At 48.2% G+C, this 21,854-nt stretch overlaps 1 protein-coding gene across 2 annotated transcripts in view; it reads left to right on the top strand.

Moving 5' to 3' along the window:
* TOX2 (TOX high mobility group box family member 2) overlaps nucleotides 1-21,854 on the top strand; it is a 144,648-nt gene that overhangs the window by 119,775 nt on the left and 3,019 nt on the right. For both annotated transcript variants that reach the window (XM_047771053.1, XM_047771054.1), the window contains exons 4-6: nucleotides 17,145-17,384; nucleotides 20,384-20,611; nucleotides 21,073-21,153. In XM_047771053.1, coding sequence (XP_047627009.1) covers nucleotides 17,145-17,384; nucleotides 20,384-20,611; nucleotides 21,073-21,153 — 549 coding nt within the window. The remainder of the gene's footprint in view (nucleotides 1-17,144; nucleotides 17,385-20,383; nucleotides 20,612-21,072; nucleotides 21,154-21,854) is intronic.

Raw genomic sequence — 21,854 nt, 5'->3', positions numbered from 1 at the left:
GTTCGGTCCCTGCCCTTGCTCAGTGGGTTAACGATCCGGCGTTGCCGTGAGCTGTGGTGTAGGTTGCAGACGCGGCTCGGATCCCGCGTTGCTGTGGTTCTGGCATAGGCCGGTGGCTACAGCTCCGATTCGACCCCTAGCCTGGGAACCTCCGTATGCCGTGGGAGCGGCCCAAGAAATAACTAAAAAGACAAAAAATAAATAAATAAATAGATAAAAGAATTGGCACTTGCAGAGTTCCCATTGTGGTGCAGCGAAAACGAATCTGACTAGTATCCATGTGGATGCGGGTTTGATCCCTGGCCCTGCTCAGTGGGTTAAGGATCTGGCATTGCTGTGAGCTGTGGTGTAGGTCACAGACTCGGCTCAGATCTGGGATTGCTGTGGCTGTGGTGTAGGTCAGAAGCTTCAGCTCCAGTTTGTTCCCTAGCCTGGGAACTTCCATATGCTACAGATGTGGCCCTAAAAAGAAAAAAAAAAAAATTGCCTCATGTGGTTTTGGAGGCTGAGAAGTCCCACAATCAACCACCTACTGGCTGAAGAACCAGGAAAGCCGGTGATGTAATTCAGTCCGAGCCTGAGGCCTGATGACTGAAGACGGACGTCCCAGCTCCAGAAGAGAGAGAATCTGCCCTTCCTCTGCCTTTTTGTTCTACTTGGGTCCACAGTGGACTGACTGGTGCCCACTGGCCTTGGGAGGGCCATCTTCTTCACGCAGTGGACTGATTTCAAATGCCAGACACTTCCAGAAACACCCTCACAGACTCACCCGGAAAGGACCACCAGCTCTTCTGGGCATCCCTTAACCTAGACAAGCTGACACATAAAATTAATCATCCCAGGCTCGAAACCTGGGCCAGAGGGATGCATGTGGGAGAGTGCGAGGAGGTGTGGCCCAGAAAGGAAGAAGGAGTCTGGGCAGATGATTCATTCAACAAACATTCACAGAACCCCACCCCCACCATGTGTCACATGCTGTTCCAGGTGCCGGCCATACAATGGGGAACAAAACACAGATCTTTGCCCATGTGGAAATTCCATCCTGGCATGGGGAGCAAGATGAGAAAGTCAGTTACTAAAGAAGTCACATAGTGTGTTTACAGGTGATCGGCGCTTCGCAAGGAAGATAAAGAACAGCAGCTTGAAGGGGTTTGGGAAGGCAGGAGTGGGGCGGGGGGCAGGTGGCAGTGTTACGTGGGACGGTTAGGGAAGGCCTGCTAGGAAAGGGGAGGGTTGACCCGCAGGAGACGAGGGAGTAAGTCAGGTAGGTGGCCCCGGGGAGAAACATCCTGTGCACGGGCAACAGCTGACTTACGGGGCATCGCACCCCTGGCACTGTTGACCTTTGAGGCTGGGTAATTCTCCATCGTGGGGGCTGTCCTGTGCATAGGAGGATGTCCCACAGCATCCCTGGCCCACTGCCCGCTGGGTGCCAAGAGCATCTCCAGGTGGTAACTGAAAATGTCTCCAAATACTGGCAGATGTCCACAACACACTGAGCTGGAGGAGGGCCCTGAGCTTGGGTGTGCAAGGAATGGCAGGAGGTATGGGTGCTGGAGTGGAATGAATGGAGGGGGGGGAAGCCGTAGAGGGAGAAGGGCGTGGGGGATGGGTGGGGGAGGGTGGGGACGGTGGTGGCAGTGGGTTGTTCTAGGAGCTTATGACTGATAAGGACTCGGCCTTAACTCAAAGTGAAGTCAGGGGCTGTTGCCGTCTCCAAGCAAAGGAGTGAGAGCCTGCATCTCGCCCACATCTCAAAGATGGGAAGGCTAAGGACCAGAGCCCCCATCCCAACCCATCAGAAATCGCACACCCCCAGCAGGGCAACCCCAGACCCAGGGTCTCAGCAACCTGCGTTTGCAAACCTTTCTTCAAACCAGCCCTGAATCCATTTACATTCTTCCCTGCTGGTGCCTTCACATTCCTAACAGGATGATCAGTGTAACCAGGAATGAGGCTGTTGCTTTAAAGGATAAATTAGTCTGACGCTTAACTCAATAATTAAAACTGTGATGGTGCTCAGCCTGCAGGGATAATGTACTATTATTATAGTCGTTTGTTTCAATTAAATGCTTACTGATTTTACAGTAGCAGCTGGGCACCTGGGCACTATAGCTATTACTCTGAACAAGACATCTCAGATATTAGGAGAAATTTGTCAGCGTGCAAGAGATCTCCCACCAAGCATGAAAGTTTATTAGAAATACGTACTGCTGCGGCTTCGGGATGAGTGGCAAGCACTGGGGAAGGCTTCCTATCTTTTCTGTGCTGGAAATTTTTTTTCTTAAAAGAAAATAATTTTCAGGAGTTTCCTGGTGGCTTGGGAGGATAAGGATCCAACATTGTCACTGCTGTGGCTCATTTTTGATCCCTGGCCCTGGAACTTCCACCTGCCGTAGGTGTGGCCAAAATGAAGAAAAAGAAAATAGTTTTCAGATATTTGACTTCTTTTTTCTTTTTAGAGCTGAACCTGCAGCATATGGAAGTTCATAGGCCAGGGGTCAAATCAGAGCTGCAGCTGCCAGCCTATGCCACAGCCACAGCAATGCTGGATCTGAGTCTCATCTGTGACCTACACCACAGCTCATGGCAATGCTGGATCCTTAACCCACTGAGTGAGGCCAGGGATCCAACTTGCATCCTCATAGGTATTAGTCGGGTTCTTTACTGCTGAGCCACAACGGGAACTCCCAGATATTTGACTCTTAAAGCCTGAGGAAAGTTCAGAGAGTGGTGTATCCCAGGGAAGGTTGGCGTTGAGGGGGTGGCTTTGGTTGTGACTCCCCACATCATTGATTCTGGGATGCAGTAAGTTAAATAATGTCCTCCAAGATGGCCATGTCCTAATCTTTGAAGCCACTGAATATGGTACCTTATACAGCGAAAAGGATTTTGCAAATATGATTAAGTTAAAATCATTAATATGAGATGGGGAGATTTTTCTGGATTATTTGGGTGGACCCAGTGATGTAACCTTGAGTCCTTATAAGAGGAGGAGGCAGGTCCAACGCCCGGAGAAGCTGATGTGAGGAGGGAGACAGAGAGAGGAAAGGCCATGTGACATGAGGCTATGACCCAAAGAGTAAAGACTGCATCCGTCGTTAAAAAAAAAAAAAAATGCAGGGGGACAGAGTCCCTTCTGGAGCCTCCAGAGAGAACCAGGCCTGCTTACGCCTTGACGCTGGCCCAGTGAGACTGATTTTCTGGCCTCCAGAACTGTCGGGGAATAAGTTTGTGTTCCTCTAAGCCATCAGGCTTGTGGGAATTTGTTACAGCAGCCACAGGAAACTAGTAGACAGAGACTCTGCTGCTTCTCAGAGTCCTGGGAGCACTTTTCCTGAGGAAGCGGCTCTGCTGCAGCACACAGACCTGGGTTCTGACCTGCCTCTGCCGAAGGCCTGGGCTGTCTCCTTAGCACCTGCAGGCACAGTCCCTCCACCTCCACCCTGCATGTCCTACCCTCTCAGTCCCTTTATCCTCATCTCCTGCTCTTCTCAATGCTCCAGCTCTACCAGGCTACAGGCAGCTTGCCAGGCTCATCGTTCCCCTTGAATTTGTCTGGGTTCTCCAGAGAAAGACAGCAAGAGTTTAAATGGGGGGGAGGGGTATTTTTAATAAGAAATTGGTTCACCTCGGAATGGAGGCTGGGAAGTTCCAAGATCCTGGGCAAGCTGGAGACCCAGGATTGCTGGTGGTGTGTTTCCAGGGCAGGAGAAGACCAACACCCCAGCAGTCAGGGAGTCAAGTTCCCTCTTACTCAGCCTTTTCATTCTATTCAGTTGCTTAGGTGATACCCCCCCACATTGGGGAAAGCGATCTGCTTACTCAGTCTGCTGCTTCAAATGTTAACCTCGTCCAGGGAGTTCCCGTCGTGGCTCAGCGGTAATGAACCTGACTAGTATCCATGAGGATGTGGGTTCAATCCCTGGCCTTGCTCAGTGGGTTAAGGATCCAGCGTTGCTGTGGCTGTGATGTAGGCCAGTGGCTGCAGCTCTGGTCTGAGCCCTGGCCTGGGAACTTGCATATGCCGAGGTGCGGCCTTAAAAAGACCAATAAATAAATAAATAACTTCATCCAGAAACAGACACATCCAGGAGAATGTTTGGCCAAAGGTCTGGGCACCCTATGGCTGAGTCAAGTGGACACACAAGATGAACCATCACACGGCTCCATGCCTCTGTGTCCTCGCATATGCTGTTCCTTCTCCTGGAATGCCCTCTGCCCCCTGTCTTCTGCAGACCTCCCCTTTAAGAGCCATCTCAGAGTCCTTCTTGTGAAAAGGCTTTTGGCTTTCCAGGCAGTGGAGGGGCCTTCTCTGGTCCCTCCCCAGGTCCTCCTCCACGCCTGTGGTGCTGCACTGGTTAAAACTGTGTGGCTGGAGTCCCTGTCGTGACACAGTGGAAACAAATCTGATGAGGAACCATGAGGTTGTGGGTTCAGTCCCTGACATCGATCACTGGGATAAGGATCCAGCATCGCCGTGAGCTGTGGTGTAGGTCACAGATGTGGCTCCGATCCCGAGTTGCTGTGGCTGTGGCATAGGACGGCAGCTACAGCCCCAATTCAGCCCTTAGCCTGGGAACCTCCATATGCTGCGGGTGCGGCCCTAAAAAGCACACACACACACACACACACAAAACTGTGTGGCTGCCTCTCTGCCTCCCCCATCAGACTGTGCCCTCCAGATGGGGGTGCTTTGCTCTGCTCCTCTGTGCCCTGCTTCTATCCTGGGATCTCAGACAGCAGCCCTCAGGGAATGTTTGTTGAATGACTAGCAGTTGGAGGACTAGACAAGTAAAAGGACCACAAAGGTAGTTCTAATGAGGCAGCTGAAGGCGGAGGCCCAGTGAAGAACATGAGAAAGAGGCTCTAGACAGCGAGGGATGCTCAGAATCAGAGGACAGTGGCCAACCACCGGGTGTCTATCTCCAGTCTAGACCTTTCTGCTTTCAAAGAGAGGCCGCATTGTGAGTCAAACGGAGCAAGAGCCCAGCTGCAGGGCAGAGACAGCACCCAAAGCAGTCGTTTCCTAGGGTAGGGCTGGACGGAAGGATGGGGTGGTGCCTGAGGACACGGGCCTGGGAGCCAGTCAGCCCTTGACTGAATCCCAGCTCCACCACTTGCAACTGTTGACCTTGGGCAGCCTCTGAGCTTCAGCTTCCTCATCTGTAAAATGCTGTTGATAACGCACCTTCCTCCCACAACTAGGTGAGAATTACATGTAGTCAGAAGGTCCGTGCCTGGCAGATGTGACCTGCCAAACAGAGGGTAGTGCTTCTGTCACCATTTCTATTTACTTAACATTCAAGGGATTGGCAGTCTAGGACTCTAGGCCAAACATGGCCCTCTGCTTGTTTTTTGTAAATAAAGTTTTATTGGAACATAGCCACACCCATTCATTTACATATTCTCTATGGCTGCTTTTTGTGCTAAATAGAATTGAATGGTTGTAGCAAATCATCTGGCCCGCAAAGCTGAAAATATTTAGTATCTCGCCCTTTACAGAAGAAGTTTGTCAACTTCGACTCTAATGAATATAACATATTTGTGAGGCACAACTGCTGTGCCAGGTCCTGTGCTGTTTTGTTTATTGTCATCAGAGCCTCCCTCCCTCTTGGCTGCTCTCATATTTCTCACATTCCAGAAATTTCCATTGTTTCTGACCTCTCAGTTCAGTTGAGATGGGGTTCAAGCTTACACCCTAAGCAAGTCCATGAGGGCGTGAAGGAAAGAAAACCTCTCCTGCTGAACAGCTGCCATGTGCCAGGCTCTCTACAGAGTTATCTCTTCATTGGATCCTTACAGCTGCCCTGTGAAAGCAGCTTCATTACCCTCCACCCCATTAGAACCACTAAGATTGAGGAGGCGGTAAAAAGATCTCAGTCTTGGAAGACAGCCAGAATTCTGCCTTTCCCACGACCTCGCTGTGTTACCTTGGGAAAATCATTTACCCTCTCTGAGTTTCAGTGTCTTTATAAAATGGCGGTGAGGAGTTCTCATTGTGGCTCAATGGTAAAGAAACCAACCAGGATGCGGGTTTGATCCCTGGCCCCGCTCAGTGGGCTAAGGATCTGGCATTGCCGTGAGCTGTGGTGCGGGTCATAGCTGAGGCTCAGATTTGGGGTTGCTGTGGCTGTGGTGTAGACCAGCAGCTGAAACTCTGATTCGACCCCTAGCCTGGGAACCTCCATATGCTGTGGGTACAGCCCTAAATTTAAAAAAAATTTTTTTTAATTAAAAAAATAAAAATAAAATGGGGGTTATTAGAGTGTTTATGTCAAAGGTTGGCTCACCAAGCTTCTGGCACAGTGCCTGGGACATAGTGAGCATTCATTAAAGATAATAGTAAGTGGAGTTCCCGTCGTGGCTCAGTGGGAACAAATCTGACTAGTATCCATGAGGATGCAGGTTCGATCCCTGGCCTCACTCAGTGGGTTAAGGAGCTGGCATTGCCATGAGCTGTGGTGTAGGTCGAAGACGGCTCAGATCCCAAGTTGCTGTGGCTGTGGGGTAGGCTGGCGGCTATAGCTCCGATTAGACCCCCAGCCTGGGAACCTCCATATGCCGCAGGTGCAGCCCTCAAAAGACAAAAGACCAAAAAAAAAAAAAAAAAAGAAGAAGAAGTTTCTGGACCCTCTGGAGCTGAGGCAGAAGCTTCAATGAGAGAATTGAGCAGAGCCACCATCACCTTCAGAAAAAAACCATTCCAGTTCCCCAGGGCAGAGGGTAAGGCTGTGTGGAATGACACCACGTCCCTGCCTCCAGAGAAGCAGGGCATGTTTGTTCTCTGAATCAGCAGAAGGCGAGAAGGAGAGAGGTGAGAGTTCTTCCTCTCTCCCTGCTGCATGGGGGTGCCCTCCGGGGGTGCTCTCCACAGAGGTTGCGAATGAAGGACTGCAGAAAAACACCTTCGGGTCCTGCAGCTCTGAGAATCTCTTAAGCCAGGCGAGCCTCATTCTGTTCATAGTGACGCCTCCTTGCTGTTTCCTCTGTTGTCATCCTTCCTGGAGAGGCTGCAGATGTGATTCCTGGACGTATCCATATGTTTCCCGGAGGGAAGCAGGAGGCTTGGTTCAATTCGGTTACCAGACATCTCATCAGTGCCAGCTGCGGGCTGGGCTGCCTGCCTGGGGCTGGGGAATCATGTTATATGTCCCTACACACAGCAGATGCTTGAAAGGCACCACGGGGAGCCCTGGGGAAGGCTCAGGTAAAGGGAGTGGCCAAAGGAGGGAGGAGGAGGAGAAGTCAGGGAAGGCTTCTCTGAGGAGGGGGCATTTCAGATAAGCCTCAAAGATGATGACATGGAAGGAAGGACCAGTGAGCCAAGGGGGAAGGAGTCTCCATTCTAGTAAGAAGCCCGCATGTCACAGGGACTCTGAGAAGGAAGCTGGGAGGAAAGAGACAGTGCCCGTCTTTGGGGGGCGTTCTACAAGGCCAGGACTACGGCAGCAGCTCACGGGGGAATTATTGAAAGCTTCTGAGCAGAGAGGAGATATATTCCTGAAGGGTCACTCTGGTGGCCAGCACAGCACTTGGACTGAAGGAAGCCATGCTGGGGGCCGAGAGGAGGCTGGTATCTTAATTTGGGTCCCCCTTAAAGCTGTCTCCAGAACTTATCTACAAAACAGAAACAGGGAGTTCTTGTGGCTCAGCAGGTTAAGGACCCGACGTTGTCTCTGTGAGGATGCAGGTTCGATTCCTGGCCTCACTCAGTGGGTTATGGATCTGGTGTTGCCACAAGCTGCGGTGTAGGTTGCAGATGCGGCTCAGATCTGGTGTTGCTGTGGCTGTGGTGTAGCTCAGCTGCAGCTCCAGTTCAGCCCCTGGCACGGGAACTTGCATATGCCGCAGGTGCAGCCGTAAAAAGGAAAAACAAAAACAAAATGAACAAAGCAGAAACCGACTCCCAGACATAGAGAAGAGACTTGTGGTTGCCAAGGGGAGAGAGGGTGGGGGAGGGATGGACGGGGAGCTTGGAATTAGCAGATGCAAACTATTATATAGAGAATGGATGGGCCACAGGGTCCTACTGTACAGCACAGGGAATTGGTGAATACATTCAGTATCCTGTGATAAACCACAACGGAAAAGAATATGAAAAAGAATGCATACATTTATGTGTATAACTGAATATCTTTGCTGCACAGCAGAGATTCGCATCACTTTGTAAATCAACTATACTTCAATAAACGAAAGTTTTTTAAAAAGCAAACTCTGACACAAAGATTTGGGTGGAAATAGTTTGTTTGGGGGTGATCCCGGGAAGTTCTTTGAAGGAAGAGGAGAGAGGCAGGAAGGGAAGAAAGTCAGTGAAGGGCAGGCTGATGAGCTGTGACCTCCTGGACCAACTGGAATCCTGCTGTGGAGCCTCCGAGAGGCATATGGAATGCAACTCAGAATTGTCTTCTTGCAGGGAGGGGAAATTGAGGTCTTATCCACAAACTCCTGCATCCTGGGGGATTGAGAGTCACTTCTGGGGTTCAGCACTTGCAGCCTCCTAGGACAGAGAAAGCTCTCAGGCAGGGAGATGCAGGAAGCAAGTGGCAGGTGCAGGAACCCTGGGTGGATGGGATGGGAGGGGGACCTGGAAGTAGGCCAGGGGCAAACAGGCAGGCCCCTCCCAGCATCTGCTGTGGCTGAGAAGGACAAAAAGTGACAGGTGCCAAACAGGTTGGGTGGATTCTGCTTGGGGAAGGGGGTCCTGTGAACTGGTAGAGAATTCTAGAATGCAGGAAGGGATGGGCATCGGCTGACCATTTCCATGTACCCCTACTGTGAGCTCACTTTTGTTTCTTTTCTGTTCTTTTCCCTTTCCTTTTCTTTTCATGGCCACACCCACAGCATATGGAGGTACCCAGGCTAGAGGTCAAATCGGAGGTGTAGCTGCTGACCTACACCACAGCTCACAGCCATGCCGGATAACCCACTGAGCAAGGCCAGGGATTGAACCTGCATCCTCATGGATACTAGTCAGATTCGTTTCTGCTGAGCCACAACAGGAACTCCCAAAATGCTTTCTTAGATGGCATATTGGCATTTGGAATCTTCTCTAGGGGATCCTCCCCATTTATAGGCAGCCATGCAGGAGCCGCCACTCACTCAACAGGCGTGCAAGAAAGGAGGGAAGGTTGGATAGAGCCAAAGGAATGGCAGTGTTTAAGGGGTGGCCTGAGGAAAACCAAGAAGGATTCGCTAGCAAGGTAGCTGGACAGCCAAGAGCCAGGCCCTGGACGGAGGGAAAGAGCTGTCAGGCCAGGCAGCACTTCTCAGAGTCAGGGACTGAAGCGGGTCTTGGGGAAGGATCAGAGCTTAGGGAGAAAATATGACGGTCTGGAGAAACGCAGCTCCACCTTCAGTAGCTGTGTGATCATGGACAAGTCTCTGAACCTCTCTGAGCACTGGCGTCTTCAGCTGGGGAGGATTATATTACCCACCTTGAATGGGCGATTCAATGGGCCACATGTGCCAGTGCTTCTGGCACATACGAAATGCTTAATAAGAGTTTCTCCTCTCCCTGCAGATGAGCGTGGTGGTGGGGATGATACAGGAGGTGAGGCGGGCACACGCCAGGGGAGTCAATGACAGGAGGGGGGGCCCTAGTGACAGGATGGATAGTTCTCTGCAGAGGTTTGGCTGTGCCGGGGAGAAAGCTGGGACGGCCCTTTTCAGGAGGCTTGGAACCGAAGGGGCTTTTCACTTTAAGACGGGAGAGAAGTCAACGTGATTTGATGCCAATGGGATGCAGCCATAGAGGCGGGAGACCAGTTCCCCGGATGAAGGGTGACTTAGGTGAGGCACCTGGAAGCAGAACCTGAGGCAAGGACCCTTGCGACCCGTTGTTTCTTGAAGAAGAGGAATCAGGGTCCACAGAGGAAGGAGTTGAGCGAGGAGGTGACCTTAGTCAGAGACTCTCTTCAGCCTGATCCCTCGGGGAGCCTGGGGGTGCCCGCCTCACCGAGGAAGGGTGCTGTAGCAGGTGGTTTTTGCTTTGACTACATTTTTATATGCCCTTAAACACTTCATAGTGATGGGGTTTTGTTTGTTTGCTTGCTTTTTTTAGGGCCGCACCCGTGGCATATGGAGGTTCCCAGGCCAGGAGTCGAAGCAGAGCTACAGCTGCCGGCCTACACCACAGCCACAGCAATCACCAGATCCAAGCCGCGTCTGCGACCTACACCACAGCTCCCGGCAACACCAGATCCTCAACCCACTGAGCAAGGCCGGGGATCGAACCCGCAACCTCATGGTTCCTAGTCGGATTCGTTTCTAGTGCGCCACAACGGGAACTCCCATAGTGATGGTTTATGTTTTGACTCTGTCCATGGAGGTATGATACTGTGTGCATCCTTCTGGGACTCTTCACCCACTGTTTCGTGTTCATCCTCATGGGTAGGCGTGGCTCTAGATCCTTCACTTTCACTCTGTACAGAATCCCATTAGATGGATAGATCACAGATTTTCGTCATTTCCCAATTGGCAAACATTTAGATTATTGCTAGTTTTTCTGGAATTAATAATGAATAGATACATATATAGGCAACCACGAATGCTGAAATAAATGTTCTAATAAACGCAGAACTGGTTGATGTTTATAGAGTGAGAATATAATGTTCAGATTCTTCTTTTCTGTGGAGTGGGATCCATCGGTATCTCTACCAGACAACATTTATTTGCATTTTTATGGATAAAAATCAGTTGCATTCCACCTCACGCCCATTAGGATGGTTTCTTTCAGAGAGAGAGATGTGAACGAGGATATGGAGAAACCAGACCCCTTGAGTACTCTTGGTGGGAATGTAACATGGTACAGCCCCTATGGGTCATACAGTGGCAGTTCCTCAAAAATTAAAAATTGAATTACCATATGATCCAGCAATTGTATTTCTGGGTGTGTACCCAAAAGAATTGATGGCAGGGTCTTGAAGGGATGTCCATACATCCCCGTTTGTAGCAGCATTATCCACAGTAGCCAGCCTGTGGGAGCAACCCAAGTGTCCATCACTGGATGAGTGGATAAACAAAATGCGATCATGCACATATGATGGAATTTTATTTAGGTTTAAAAGGTGGGAAAGTCTGATATATGCTTCAACATGAATGAACATTAAGGTCATTATGCCAAGTGAAATGAGGCAGTCACCAAAGGACACGTAGTATGATTCCAGTGACAGGCACTACCTAGACTAGTCAAATTCATAGAATAGTAGCTGAATTCTCCTAGTAGTAAAGTGGTGGCTGCAGGGGCTTCAGGGAGGAAGGAATAGGAAGTTATCATTGAATAGATACAGAGTCTCAGTTTTGCAAGAAGGGAAGAGCTCTGGGGATGGACGGTGGTGATGATGGCATAACAAGGCGAACGTACTTAATGCCACTGAGCTATAACACTTAAAAACAGTTAAGATGGGGGAGCTCCCATCATGGCTCAGCAGTAACAAACCTGCCTAGTATGCAGGTTCGATCCCTGGCTCGCTCAGTGGGTAAAGGATCCGGCATTGCCGTGAGCTGTGGTATATAGGTTGCAGATGCAGCGTGGATCTCACGTTGCTGTGGCTGTAGTGTAGTCCGACAGCTGTAGCTCCTATTCAACCCCTAGCCTGGGAACTTCCATATGTCATGGGCGTGGCCCTTAAAAAAAATGGTTACGATGGTGAATCTTCTGTGTATTTTACCACAAGTTTTTAAAACTGAATGATAAAAAGTAAGTTGCACTAACATCATTTTTGCACAGTTGACCGAGTTGTAAAACAGCCTAGTCAGAGACAAAGGTATACATTCCTTTAACAGAAGCAGATGACCCAGGGTCAGCCAGCCAACACCCAGGATGCCATTGAAAGGACACTCATTTGCCCATTTCAAAGTCTTTAAAATTCCCTGCAGTATGTATGTCTTCCTGTGCACGTGGGCAAGTTCTTTACGGTAAACATCTTGGTATAGAATTGCTGGGTTAGGGGATGCATATGATCACATTGCTTCCTAAAATGTTTCTCTTACTGGCTTACACTCCCGACAGCGGTATTAACAGAAACCTGAGAGGCCAGGAAATGTATGCAAAGAGGTTTGATCTCTCTAGTAAACAGGGCAGTGCAAATTAAAACAACTTTGGAAGCATTTCAGACTTAGCCGACTTGCAAAAATTCAACATCTGCCATTATCGAGTACTGGTAATATAGTAAATTCCTGAGTCAGGAATATCTGGATGAAAAACCCTAAAATGAGCAGCCAAGAAGAAAAAAAGAAACAAAAAACAAGGCCCCAACACAAAACCTCAAAGCCACTTTGCCCTCGAAGAAATGTCAGATTCTTGTTTAAGATTCATGGAAGGAGGAGTATATTGATGTTGAAAAAGAAAAGAGATGTTTAAAGAATAGATTTTAAAACGTACTCTTTTTTTTTTTTAAGTGTTTAAAATTTCTCCCAGTTTTATGGAGCTGTTATTGACATTTAACGTATATAAAGTGTAATGATTTGATGCATGTATATATTGTGACATGATTATCACAACAAGTGTGTGTGTGGTGATAACTTTTAAGATCTACTCCCTTAACCATATAATACAGTATTATTCGTAAGAGTCACTATGCTATACATTAGGTCCCCAGAATTTATTCATCAAATAGCTGGAAGTTTGTATCCTTTGATCACCTTCACCCGTTTCCTTCACCCCACACCCCCTGGTCCTGGCAACCCCCATTCGACTCTATTTTCAGCTTTTTTAGATCCCACCTATGAGTGAGAACATAAAGTGTTTGTCTTTCTGTGACTCACTTGTCTTGCTCAGCATAATGCCCTCAAGGTCTCAAAAGGCAGGGGTTTCCTTCTTTTTTCTGGCTGAATAACATTGCAGAATGTACCACATTTTCTTTATCCCCCTGCCTCTGCTCACGGGCACGTAACGTGATTTCCAGGTCTTGGCTCTTGTGAATGGTGCTGCAGTGACACGGCCATGCAAAAATCTCTTCGAGGTCATGATTTCATTTCTTTCGGATATCTACCCAGACGGGGGATTGCTAGATCATACACAGTTCTGGTTTTTGAGGACCTGCCACACTGTTTTCCACAGCGGCTGCCCCAGTTCACATCCCCACTAACAGGGTTCCCAGGTTCCTTTGCTCACACCCTTGCCGACCCGTATCTCTTATCTTTTTTATAATCGCCATCCAAACAGGAGATGGGAGGCAGTGTCTCACTGTGGGTTCGATTTACATTTCCCTGGCGGTCAGTGATGCTGGTCACCTTTTCTTGTACCTGTTGACCGTCTGTATATCTTCAATGTCAAGTCCTTTGCCCATTTTTTAATCGAACTATCTACTCTTTAAAACAGTTCAAGTCTCTTTCTCAGCTTACTTTATGATTAATATAATAACCAAGTATTTATTTCACAATAGAGTATGTTAAAAACTCAGAAACAAAATCTACCACATGGGCCATTTACAGAATTTGCACGTCAAGTGGTGCAAGACAAAAATAAAACAGTGGAAGAATAAAGAGGGTAGGATTTAAGATAGAAACATTAATTGAGGCAAAAATACTTTTTTTTAATTAACAAGGAGAAGCTATATAGCATTGTGGGACATTTTGGGGGACGAATAACTTCACATCAATATATATGAAGAAAACCTGTTTAAATTCTATAACAAAGCTGATGGGAACACAATAGTGGGAGGATTGAACTCGTTTTTCTTGAGATCTCACAGATGAAGTAGTCAAAACAGTTTATTGAATAGACACTTAGAGAAAAGTTTAAAGTGTAAACGTTATTTCAAAGGCGCATGAAAGTTTTAGAAAAATTGATAGTATCTTAAGCCATAATGAAAACTTCAGGACCAAAAAAATAAAATTCTAGGATTCATGATCCCTGACCAGAGTCACAAAAGGATACATTAAATAAAGACTCTTTTCCAAATAACTTTAGGGTAAAAAGGAAAATCAAATCTTCAGTTGTGGAATATTTTAAATCATTTATATGACACAGGTACAATGCTTCTCAGGGGGAAAAAAGCACGGTTAACAGAGCCAGACTTCTCACCCCCAGCATTATTGACTTTGGGGGTACATAATTCTTGTTGGGGGGCACTCTGTGCTTTATAGGGTGTTTAGCAGCATCTCTGGCCCCTCTACCCTCTAGATACCAGTAGCATCCTCCCCTGGCCCCAGCACTCACCCAGTTAAAAGCCAGAAATATCTCCTACATGGCAAAAATGTCACCATTTGAATTCTGGCCCTAGATACTTCTATTATTAAAAAAAAAAAAGACAATGTCAGAGTTCCCACTGTGGCTTAGTGGGTTAAGGACCTGATACAGTATCCATGAGGATGCAGGTTCGATCCCTGGCCTTGCTTAGTGGGTTAAGGATCCTGTGTTGCCATAGGTTGTGATGTAGGTTACAGATGCAGCTTGGATCCTGCGTTGCTGTGGCTGTGGCGTAGGCCGGCAGCCGCAGCTCCGATTTGACCCCTAGCCCAGGACCTTCCATATGCCACAGGTGCAGCCATAAAAAGGAAAAAAATAAAAATAAAAAATTTTATGTGAAAATAAATTAATTTGTTAATTTGAAAAGCTAGGTAAAAAGCCAAAATCAGTATTACTAGAGAGGAAAGCAAAATTTAATTATGATCAGGAAAGTTGTCAGATTAATTTGTTTAAATATAAGAACTGGTTCTTTTGGACAGTTAAAAATATCTAAACTTCTGAGAAGGAAAATTTAAAAAGCAACATGCACTCACAATATTACAAGTGAGAATGGGGACTTAAAACCATAGAGTCGGTTAAAAATATGGTAATATTTATCCCAGTTATATGCTATTAGTGTTAAAACCTGAATGAAGTATACAATTCTCTAAATGTATGAATACATCTGTTTATTTATTTATTTATGTATAAAGCCAAAAGTAACTCAAGAGAATATGGAAACGAAAAGAGAACTATGAGCTGTGGAAAATATTCTGAAAATCAATCTTTAAAAAAGCCCTGGGCCTCAGATGGTTTTCATGTCTAAACTCTTTCAGTTCTCTAAAGAAAATATCATTTCTTTGTTATTTACACTCTTTGGGGACATAGAGAAAAAGAGAAAAACTCGGTTCTTTTCTAAAGCTGACCATAACCAAAAAACCAACATTTGACAAAGATAACCCTAAAACATGGAAACTGTGAGACACGTAAAAAAGAAATTTCCTCAGAAATGAAGGCAGGCCAGACAAATTCAAACAAGCACATGGACAGGCAAAGATAGCAGTGTTCATATCAGATTCCGCGGAATTCAAGGCAAAAACGAGACCCAAAACGAGACACTTTATAATAAGACTAAAGATCCATCCATAATAAAGATATGACCACCAGCTTTCTTTTTACAGTAAAAACCAACATTAAATTCCCAAAGCAAAAACTTTAAGCATTAAAGGAAATTTTGATGGAAGCAGAAAAGTCGTAGGTAGGCAACTTAGACAAGCCAAAGGAGGCAAAATAATATCATCACTGATAGGACCGGAAAATGTTACACTATTGCATTAATCTGCAAACACAGCTCACTCTTTGCCCTTAAATTCTGTGAAATATATATGAAATGTAAATATATTTGGGACATAAAGGAAACCTGAAAAAAATCTTCAAAAGTGCAAATAGTACAGATTATATTCTTTGTGATCACTTTTGTTACTAGAAATTAGTAGCAAAAGGAAACGAAACAAAAGAAAATACTAACCCCTTGGAAATTTCAAAACTTTTAAAAACACTGATGGGATTAGGAGATTAAAAACTGAAATTTAAAAATAAATACATAAAAAATAACAACAATGAAAATATCACATGATGAAATCTAAGGAATGTTAAAGCCATGCTCAGAGGAAAATTCACAGCGTGAAACCTGTTTCTGAACATGGAGAATGAAAATAGTGAATTAAAAATGCAACTTAAATTTGAGGAAGAAGCAACAGTAATAAATCCATAAAAATCAGAGGAAGAGATTAATAAAATTAGATTTTAAAGAATTGGAAACAGAGAAATAGACGTGACACACAAATGTGAGATTGGATTCTTCTGAGGAGAAAAAAAAAAAATACCACAAAACAAAATAGAAAACTGATGAGCTTCCCTAAAGAAGAAAAAGAGAAAGGAAGAAACAAATACCGGATTAGATTTGAATTTAACCACAAATGCAGAGAAATTTTATAAGCACTTATAAGAGCATGCAAGTTGGTATGCCTCACTGAACAGTGTGTGCGTGTGTGTAAGTGTAATTTTTAGGTGAAAAGTACACACTATTCTGAATGTGTTTAGTGTAAGAAATGCCTGTATATAAAAATCAGTAGCTTTCTTTATATTCCAAAAATAACCAGTTAGAAGACCATGGGGAATAGATAATTAGAAAACTACTAACCAACAGGGGGGAAAAGTGCAAACTTGAGAGGTTCACTGATTCTCTCTATTTAACAAACCCTGGTACAACATAAGGCTTACTATGTGCACATTTAATCCTTAACAACCCTGGAAGAGGGATTTAATCACTATGCAGATTTTCCAGATGAAGAAACGGAGGCACCGAGAGGTTAAGTATCTTGGCCTAAGTCACACAGCATAGAAGCAACAGAGCCAGGATTCGAAATGCATTTGGCTTCCAGCATCTGTGCTGTCATGCCGTACAGTGGCTAAATGCAAAGCTGTATAAAGCGTGTTCCAGGAGAGAAGGCCCAGTATCATAAAATGGTCCACTCCCATCTGGATCGAGCTCTCTAGCAAGGGCTGTGATGCTGACTGTCCAGAGGGAATACCACCTACAAATATTAGGGTGTCGTGGGCACCCACAGAGGTGCAAGAGGCATAATAGAATGAACACTCGCGCAGTTCCCACTGTGGTGCAGTGGGTTAAGACTCCTGCTGCCGAGTCACAGGTTTGATCCCCAGCCTGGTGCAGTGGGTTAAAGGATCCAGTGTTGCCTCAGCGGCAGCGCAGGTCACAGCACAGTTCGGATTCAGTCCCCGGCCCGGGAACTTCATATGCCTCAGGTGTGGCCATTAAACAAACAACAATGAATGGACACACCTGTCCGGGATCCGTGAGGACGCCCCAGCTCCACGAGGAAGCCCCCTCTGAGTCTGGGGATGCAGATGTGATGCCCTCCTAACTCGGACTGCCCTCTCCTCTCAGATCCAGGAGATGGTCCACTCGGAGGTTGCTGCCTATGACTCCGGCCGACCGGGGTCCCTGCTGGGCCGCCCGGCGATGCTGGCCAGCCACATGAGCGCCCTCAGCCAGTCCCAGCTCATCTCTCAGATGGGCATCCGGAGCGGCATCACCCACAGCTCCCCATCACCCCCAGGGAGCAAGTCGGCCACCCCCTCTCCCTCCAGTTCAACTCAGGAGGAGGAGTCAGAGGCACATTTCAAGGTAGGTAGGGGTGGAGATGCAAAGGCTTAAGATGCCCTCTGAGCAAGGAGACAGGCCCTGCTTGGAAGTGGGCATCACCTACCTCTAGAAAAGACTGGAAGAGTCTAAACGGTACCCTTTGCTGGAAAACAAGGAAGAGGAAAGTTCTGGAAAAACATGACGAAGTCTTATTCCTGGATGGCCAGTGGGTCACTTCAGCGGTGTTGATGGCATTGGCAAGATCCTCTGCCCACATCTTATGGCCACTTTGGCCTTTGAGGAGGACCCCAAAGATGTGTGGTCCAGCAGAGGGCACCTCTAGGCAGCACTGACTGTGGGATAGAACACTAAAAATGACACCCCCCACCCACCCCCGGGGACGTGGCCCCTCGCTGCGCCCCTGGAACCGGAGGTGGCCCTGCCTCTTCAAGAACACGTCAGCAGGGAGTTCCCATTGTGGCTCCGCGGTAACAAACTGGACTAGTAACCATGAGGATGTGGGTTTGATCCCTGGCCTCGCTCGGTGGGTTAAGGATCCAGCATTGCCGGGCACTGCAGTGTAGGTCGCAGATGTAACTCGGATCCAGCATTGCTGTGGCTGCGGTGTAAGCCAGCAACTGCAGCTCCAATTCCACCCAGCCTGGGAACATAGTATAGGTTGCACTATACTACAAGTGCAACCCTAAAAAAAAAAAATACAAGAACATGTCAGCAGTGAGGACTCACCACCTGTCCAGGCTCCAGTCCTTTCTTTGCACTGACTCCAAATCTCCCTCCCTGTTGGAGAGCATCTTGTTTTATGGGGGCAGAAAGCAGAGGCCTAGAAGAGGTCTGGAGCAGTCAGACTCCAGCACCACAGTACTGTGGGTGCCCAGACAGGCCAGGGATGGATGTGCTTGGCCAGAGTCTCCCTGTGAGGTGCTGGCAGAATCAAGACTCGATGCCACAACTCCTGCCCCCCTTTCTTCTTCACAACGGCCTCTCACCCCTTTCTCTATGTGGTGGTCCTGCAAAGCCCTGGGGCGGTGACCATAGCGCCCATGTCATCTAGCAGGAACCCTGACCACCTGGCTGGGGTAGGTGCCTCTGGATCCTGGTCCAGCTCCACCCTTGGGATAACCTGGTCTCTATTGTTGTTCAGGCCAGGGTGGGTTTTATTTATTTGCTTATTTTTAATTTAACAAGTACTTCTAAAACACTTCCATGGGTGGAGTTCCCTGGTGGCACAGTAGGTTAAGCATCTGACATTGTCACTGCTGTGACGCAGGTTCGATCCCTGGCCTGGGAACTTGCACATCTGCAGGGGTGGCCAAATAAATAAGTAAATACAACACGTCCATGGGCCAGACACCATTCTAAGGACAGGACAGGTATTAATCCCTGTGCTTCTCATCACAATTCCATGTGGTTGGTGCCGTTATTATCTCCAATTGGCAGATGGGGAAACTGAGGCACAGAGAGGCTAAGTAACTTATCAAGTGTCACAGGATTTAAACCAAGGATTTAAACCAAGGTGGTTGGTGGTCTGGCGCCAGCTTATGTGCTCTTAACCACCTGCAGGGCCACACCTGCTCAGCTCTGCATCACTTACCTGGTAGATCCGCCTCCCCGTCCTGTGGGAGCCTGGCCCCGGTGCTGACAGAGCTGAGGCTTGGAGAGGTGGGCAGCTGCAGAGAACCTCAGCAGAACCAATGTGGCCACAGGCTGCTCCTCGCTGACCCACGGCTCCCTTGTCAATTGGTGACGTCACCTTCATTGTCTTGGTTCGTAGAGCCACAGTCTTCATGGCAGGATCCAGGGCCTTTGACAAAATACTTGGTCCCAAAATGTCCTAAGAGTCCAAGTCTGTGGGGAGCATTCGCACTCCCCCCCCCCACCCCCCACATCCTGGGAGCCCTAAGGGAGGTGCCCACAGTGTGGTGGTCCTGGAGTGTGACTGCTGCAGAGGCCAAGGGTCCAGGGTGAGGCTCCACCTGGTGACAGTTACGTTAACCTCCCTCCCATCCACCAGCTTCAAAGGGAGTCAGGGGACGAAGCCCCTTGCCCCAAGTCGCACGGCTGAAATGTGATGGAAGAGACCCATCTTATGCCATCAAGGATAATCTTTGGGGATTATCTGTGATCACGAGAGGAGAGAGAGCTGTTAAGAAAAATATATATTCCAAACTTGGAAATAACCCCCCAAACCAATAACTGCACCTTCTTTCAATGGCCAAACAGGCTCACTCAGGAATAACCTGATTTTCTGGGAGACTGAACCTTTGTTTGGATTCCTCTTTCATTATCAATTAGGGAGTGTTACAGGCTGTAAAGGAAGACATTCACTTGGGGTGCAGAGTGATAAAGAAGTAAATGATTTTTGTCTGATTACAAGGCAAGTTTATTTTTCTCTGTAGACATGCAAACAATTTCTGTCCAGTAGAAAAGACTTACAGGGAGTTCCTGTCATGGCTCAGCAGTGAACAAACTTGACTAGTATCCACGAGGACATAGATTGGATCCCTGGCCTCGCTCAGTGGGTTAAGGATCCAGCGTTGCTGTGAGGGTGTGGTGTAGGTCACAGACATGGCTCAGATCCAGTGTTGCTGTGGCTGTGGTGTAGGCTGGCAGCAACAGCTCTGATTTGACCCCTAGCCTGGGAACTTCCATTTGCCAAGGGTGCGGCCCTAAAAAGACAAAAAAAGAGAAAAGACTAAGAGCCCCCAAAGTGACAGTTTTATTGATCTATAGGGCATCAACCAGTTTCCTTTTCTTGTGTTTCTTTGAATCAGCTTTACCCTCATGCTGATTCTCATTGATGAGTTAAATGAAAATTCTAGGGCTCATACCCAAGGCATGTGTGCGTGTGTGTACGTGCGTGTGTGTGAGTGTGTGTGTGCGTTCAAGCCCTGGTGTTGCCCATGTGTGAGCAGGGCTGGGCAAGCAGGGAAAAGCTGAGGACTTGCCCGAGGCTGGGTTGTGTCCCTTTGGGCAGGAGATCTTGAGTGTCTCCGGTTTTCTGACTCCTCTCTCCCGGGCAGATGTCGGGAGAGAAGAGACCCTCAGCCGACCCAGGCAAAAAGGCCAAGAACCCAAAGAAGAAGAAGAAGAAGGACCCCAATGAGCCCCAGAAACCCGTGTCAGCCTATGCGCTCTTCTTCAGAGACACTCAGGCCGCCATCAAGGGACAGAACCCCAGTGCGACCTTCGGGGATGTGTCCAAAATCGTGGCCTCCATGTGGGACAGCTTGGGAGAGGAGCAGAAGCAGGTGAGTCCCCCCCAACCCCACCCTCACCCCTGAGGCTTTGAGGTCAGACTTGGGAGGTCTGGAACCAGGCCCAGCCTCTGGAACCAGAGAGCCTGCAGTGGGTCTTTACTGGGCTCTGTTTGCCCATCTCTAAGCTGGGGAGGTGGGTCCCTTCTAATTCAGCTGTTTGCCGGCTGCCTTCACTAGCGCCCTGGTTCGGCAGAGAGGAAACTGAACCTCTCCTGCCTCATCTGGAAAATGAGAACAAAGCATCTCCGTCCAGCTTGCACATCCACCTCTAAAAGCCTGGGGTCTAGCCAGAGCTTTCCTCTCCACGGACCCTGTGCCTGTGGCCTCCTCTCAAGGGCCTCCGGGGGGGGATTGAAACAGAACCAGCTCCTGGATAAGTGCCAGCTACCAGCTGGGCAGGCTCAGGCTCACCTGCCCTCTCCCCGACGTTGTCCCCCTCTTGGCTCTTTCAGGCCTACAAGAGGAAGACCGAAGCAGCGAAGAAGGAATATCTGAAGGCGCTGGCAGCCTACAGGGCCAGCCTTGTCTCCAAGGTAACACACCTGGCATCCCAAGGCCCAGCCCTAGAGGGACAGAGTAGGCACCAGGGAACATGGGAACAGTCTACACCGCAGGGCTTGGAAGGATCAGACCAATGTGGTCTCCTCTCCTGAGTGCCGGGCTCGTGATGGGTGCACATGCCTCTCATTGCATTTCCTTCTTCTAGTGAGAACCTGCTACACAGAGGAGTTAAGCAACTTGCCCTAAAGTATCCAGCTTGTTAGGTGGCTGTCCTAGGATTCAAACCCAGTTTTGCCAGTCTGCAAACATGGCCTTGACTCGGGACCACACTCTCTGCCTCCTCTGTCAACGCCGGCACTGCTGGAGGCTCGGCGTGGCAGTGGTTGTTGTGTGGTCCAGGAGGGGCAGGGAAGTTGTCTGGAAGCTGCTCTGGAGGACACGGCTTCTGGGTTAGGCCATAAAGGGCTGAGCAAAAAAGGTGTCCCAAGTCGAGGGAATAGCACATACAGAGGCTAAGAGGCCGGGGAGAAGCATAAGTACAGCCTGGTCCTGCTGGGCGATGCTGGCCTCTGGAGCCAGGCTGAGAAGTATGGGTTCTGCTATGGGCAGGGGAGCCCCCAGGGATTAAAGCAGAGGGTGGTGGGATGGTCAGAGCCAAGTGTATTGGGACCAGAATTTCCTCTAGTGGGGCCACAGCTCTCCTCCAAGGGGCCCAAGAGCCAGCCAGGAGCCA

This window comes from Phacochoerus africanus, chromosome 3 (genome assembly GCF_016906955.1).
Source record: "Phacochoerus africanus isolate WHEZ1 chromosome 3, ROS_Pafr_v1, whole genome shotgun sequence".
Classification (NCBI taxonomy): Eukaryota; Metazoa; Chordata; class Mammalia; order Artiodactyla; family Suidae; genus Phacochoerus; species Phacochoerus africanus.
Note: the sequence above shows the minus strand (reverse complement) of the source record. Positions and strands in the feature narration are given on the sequence as shown.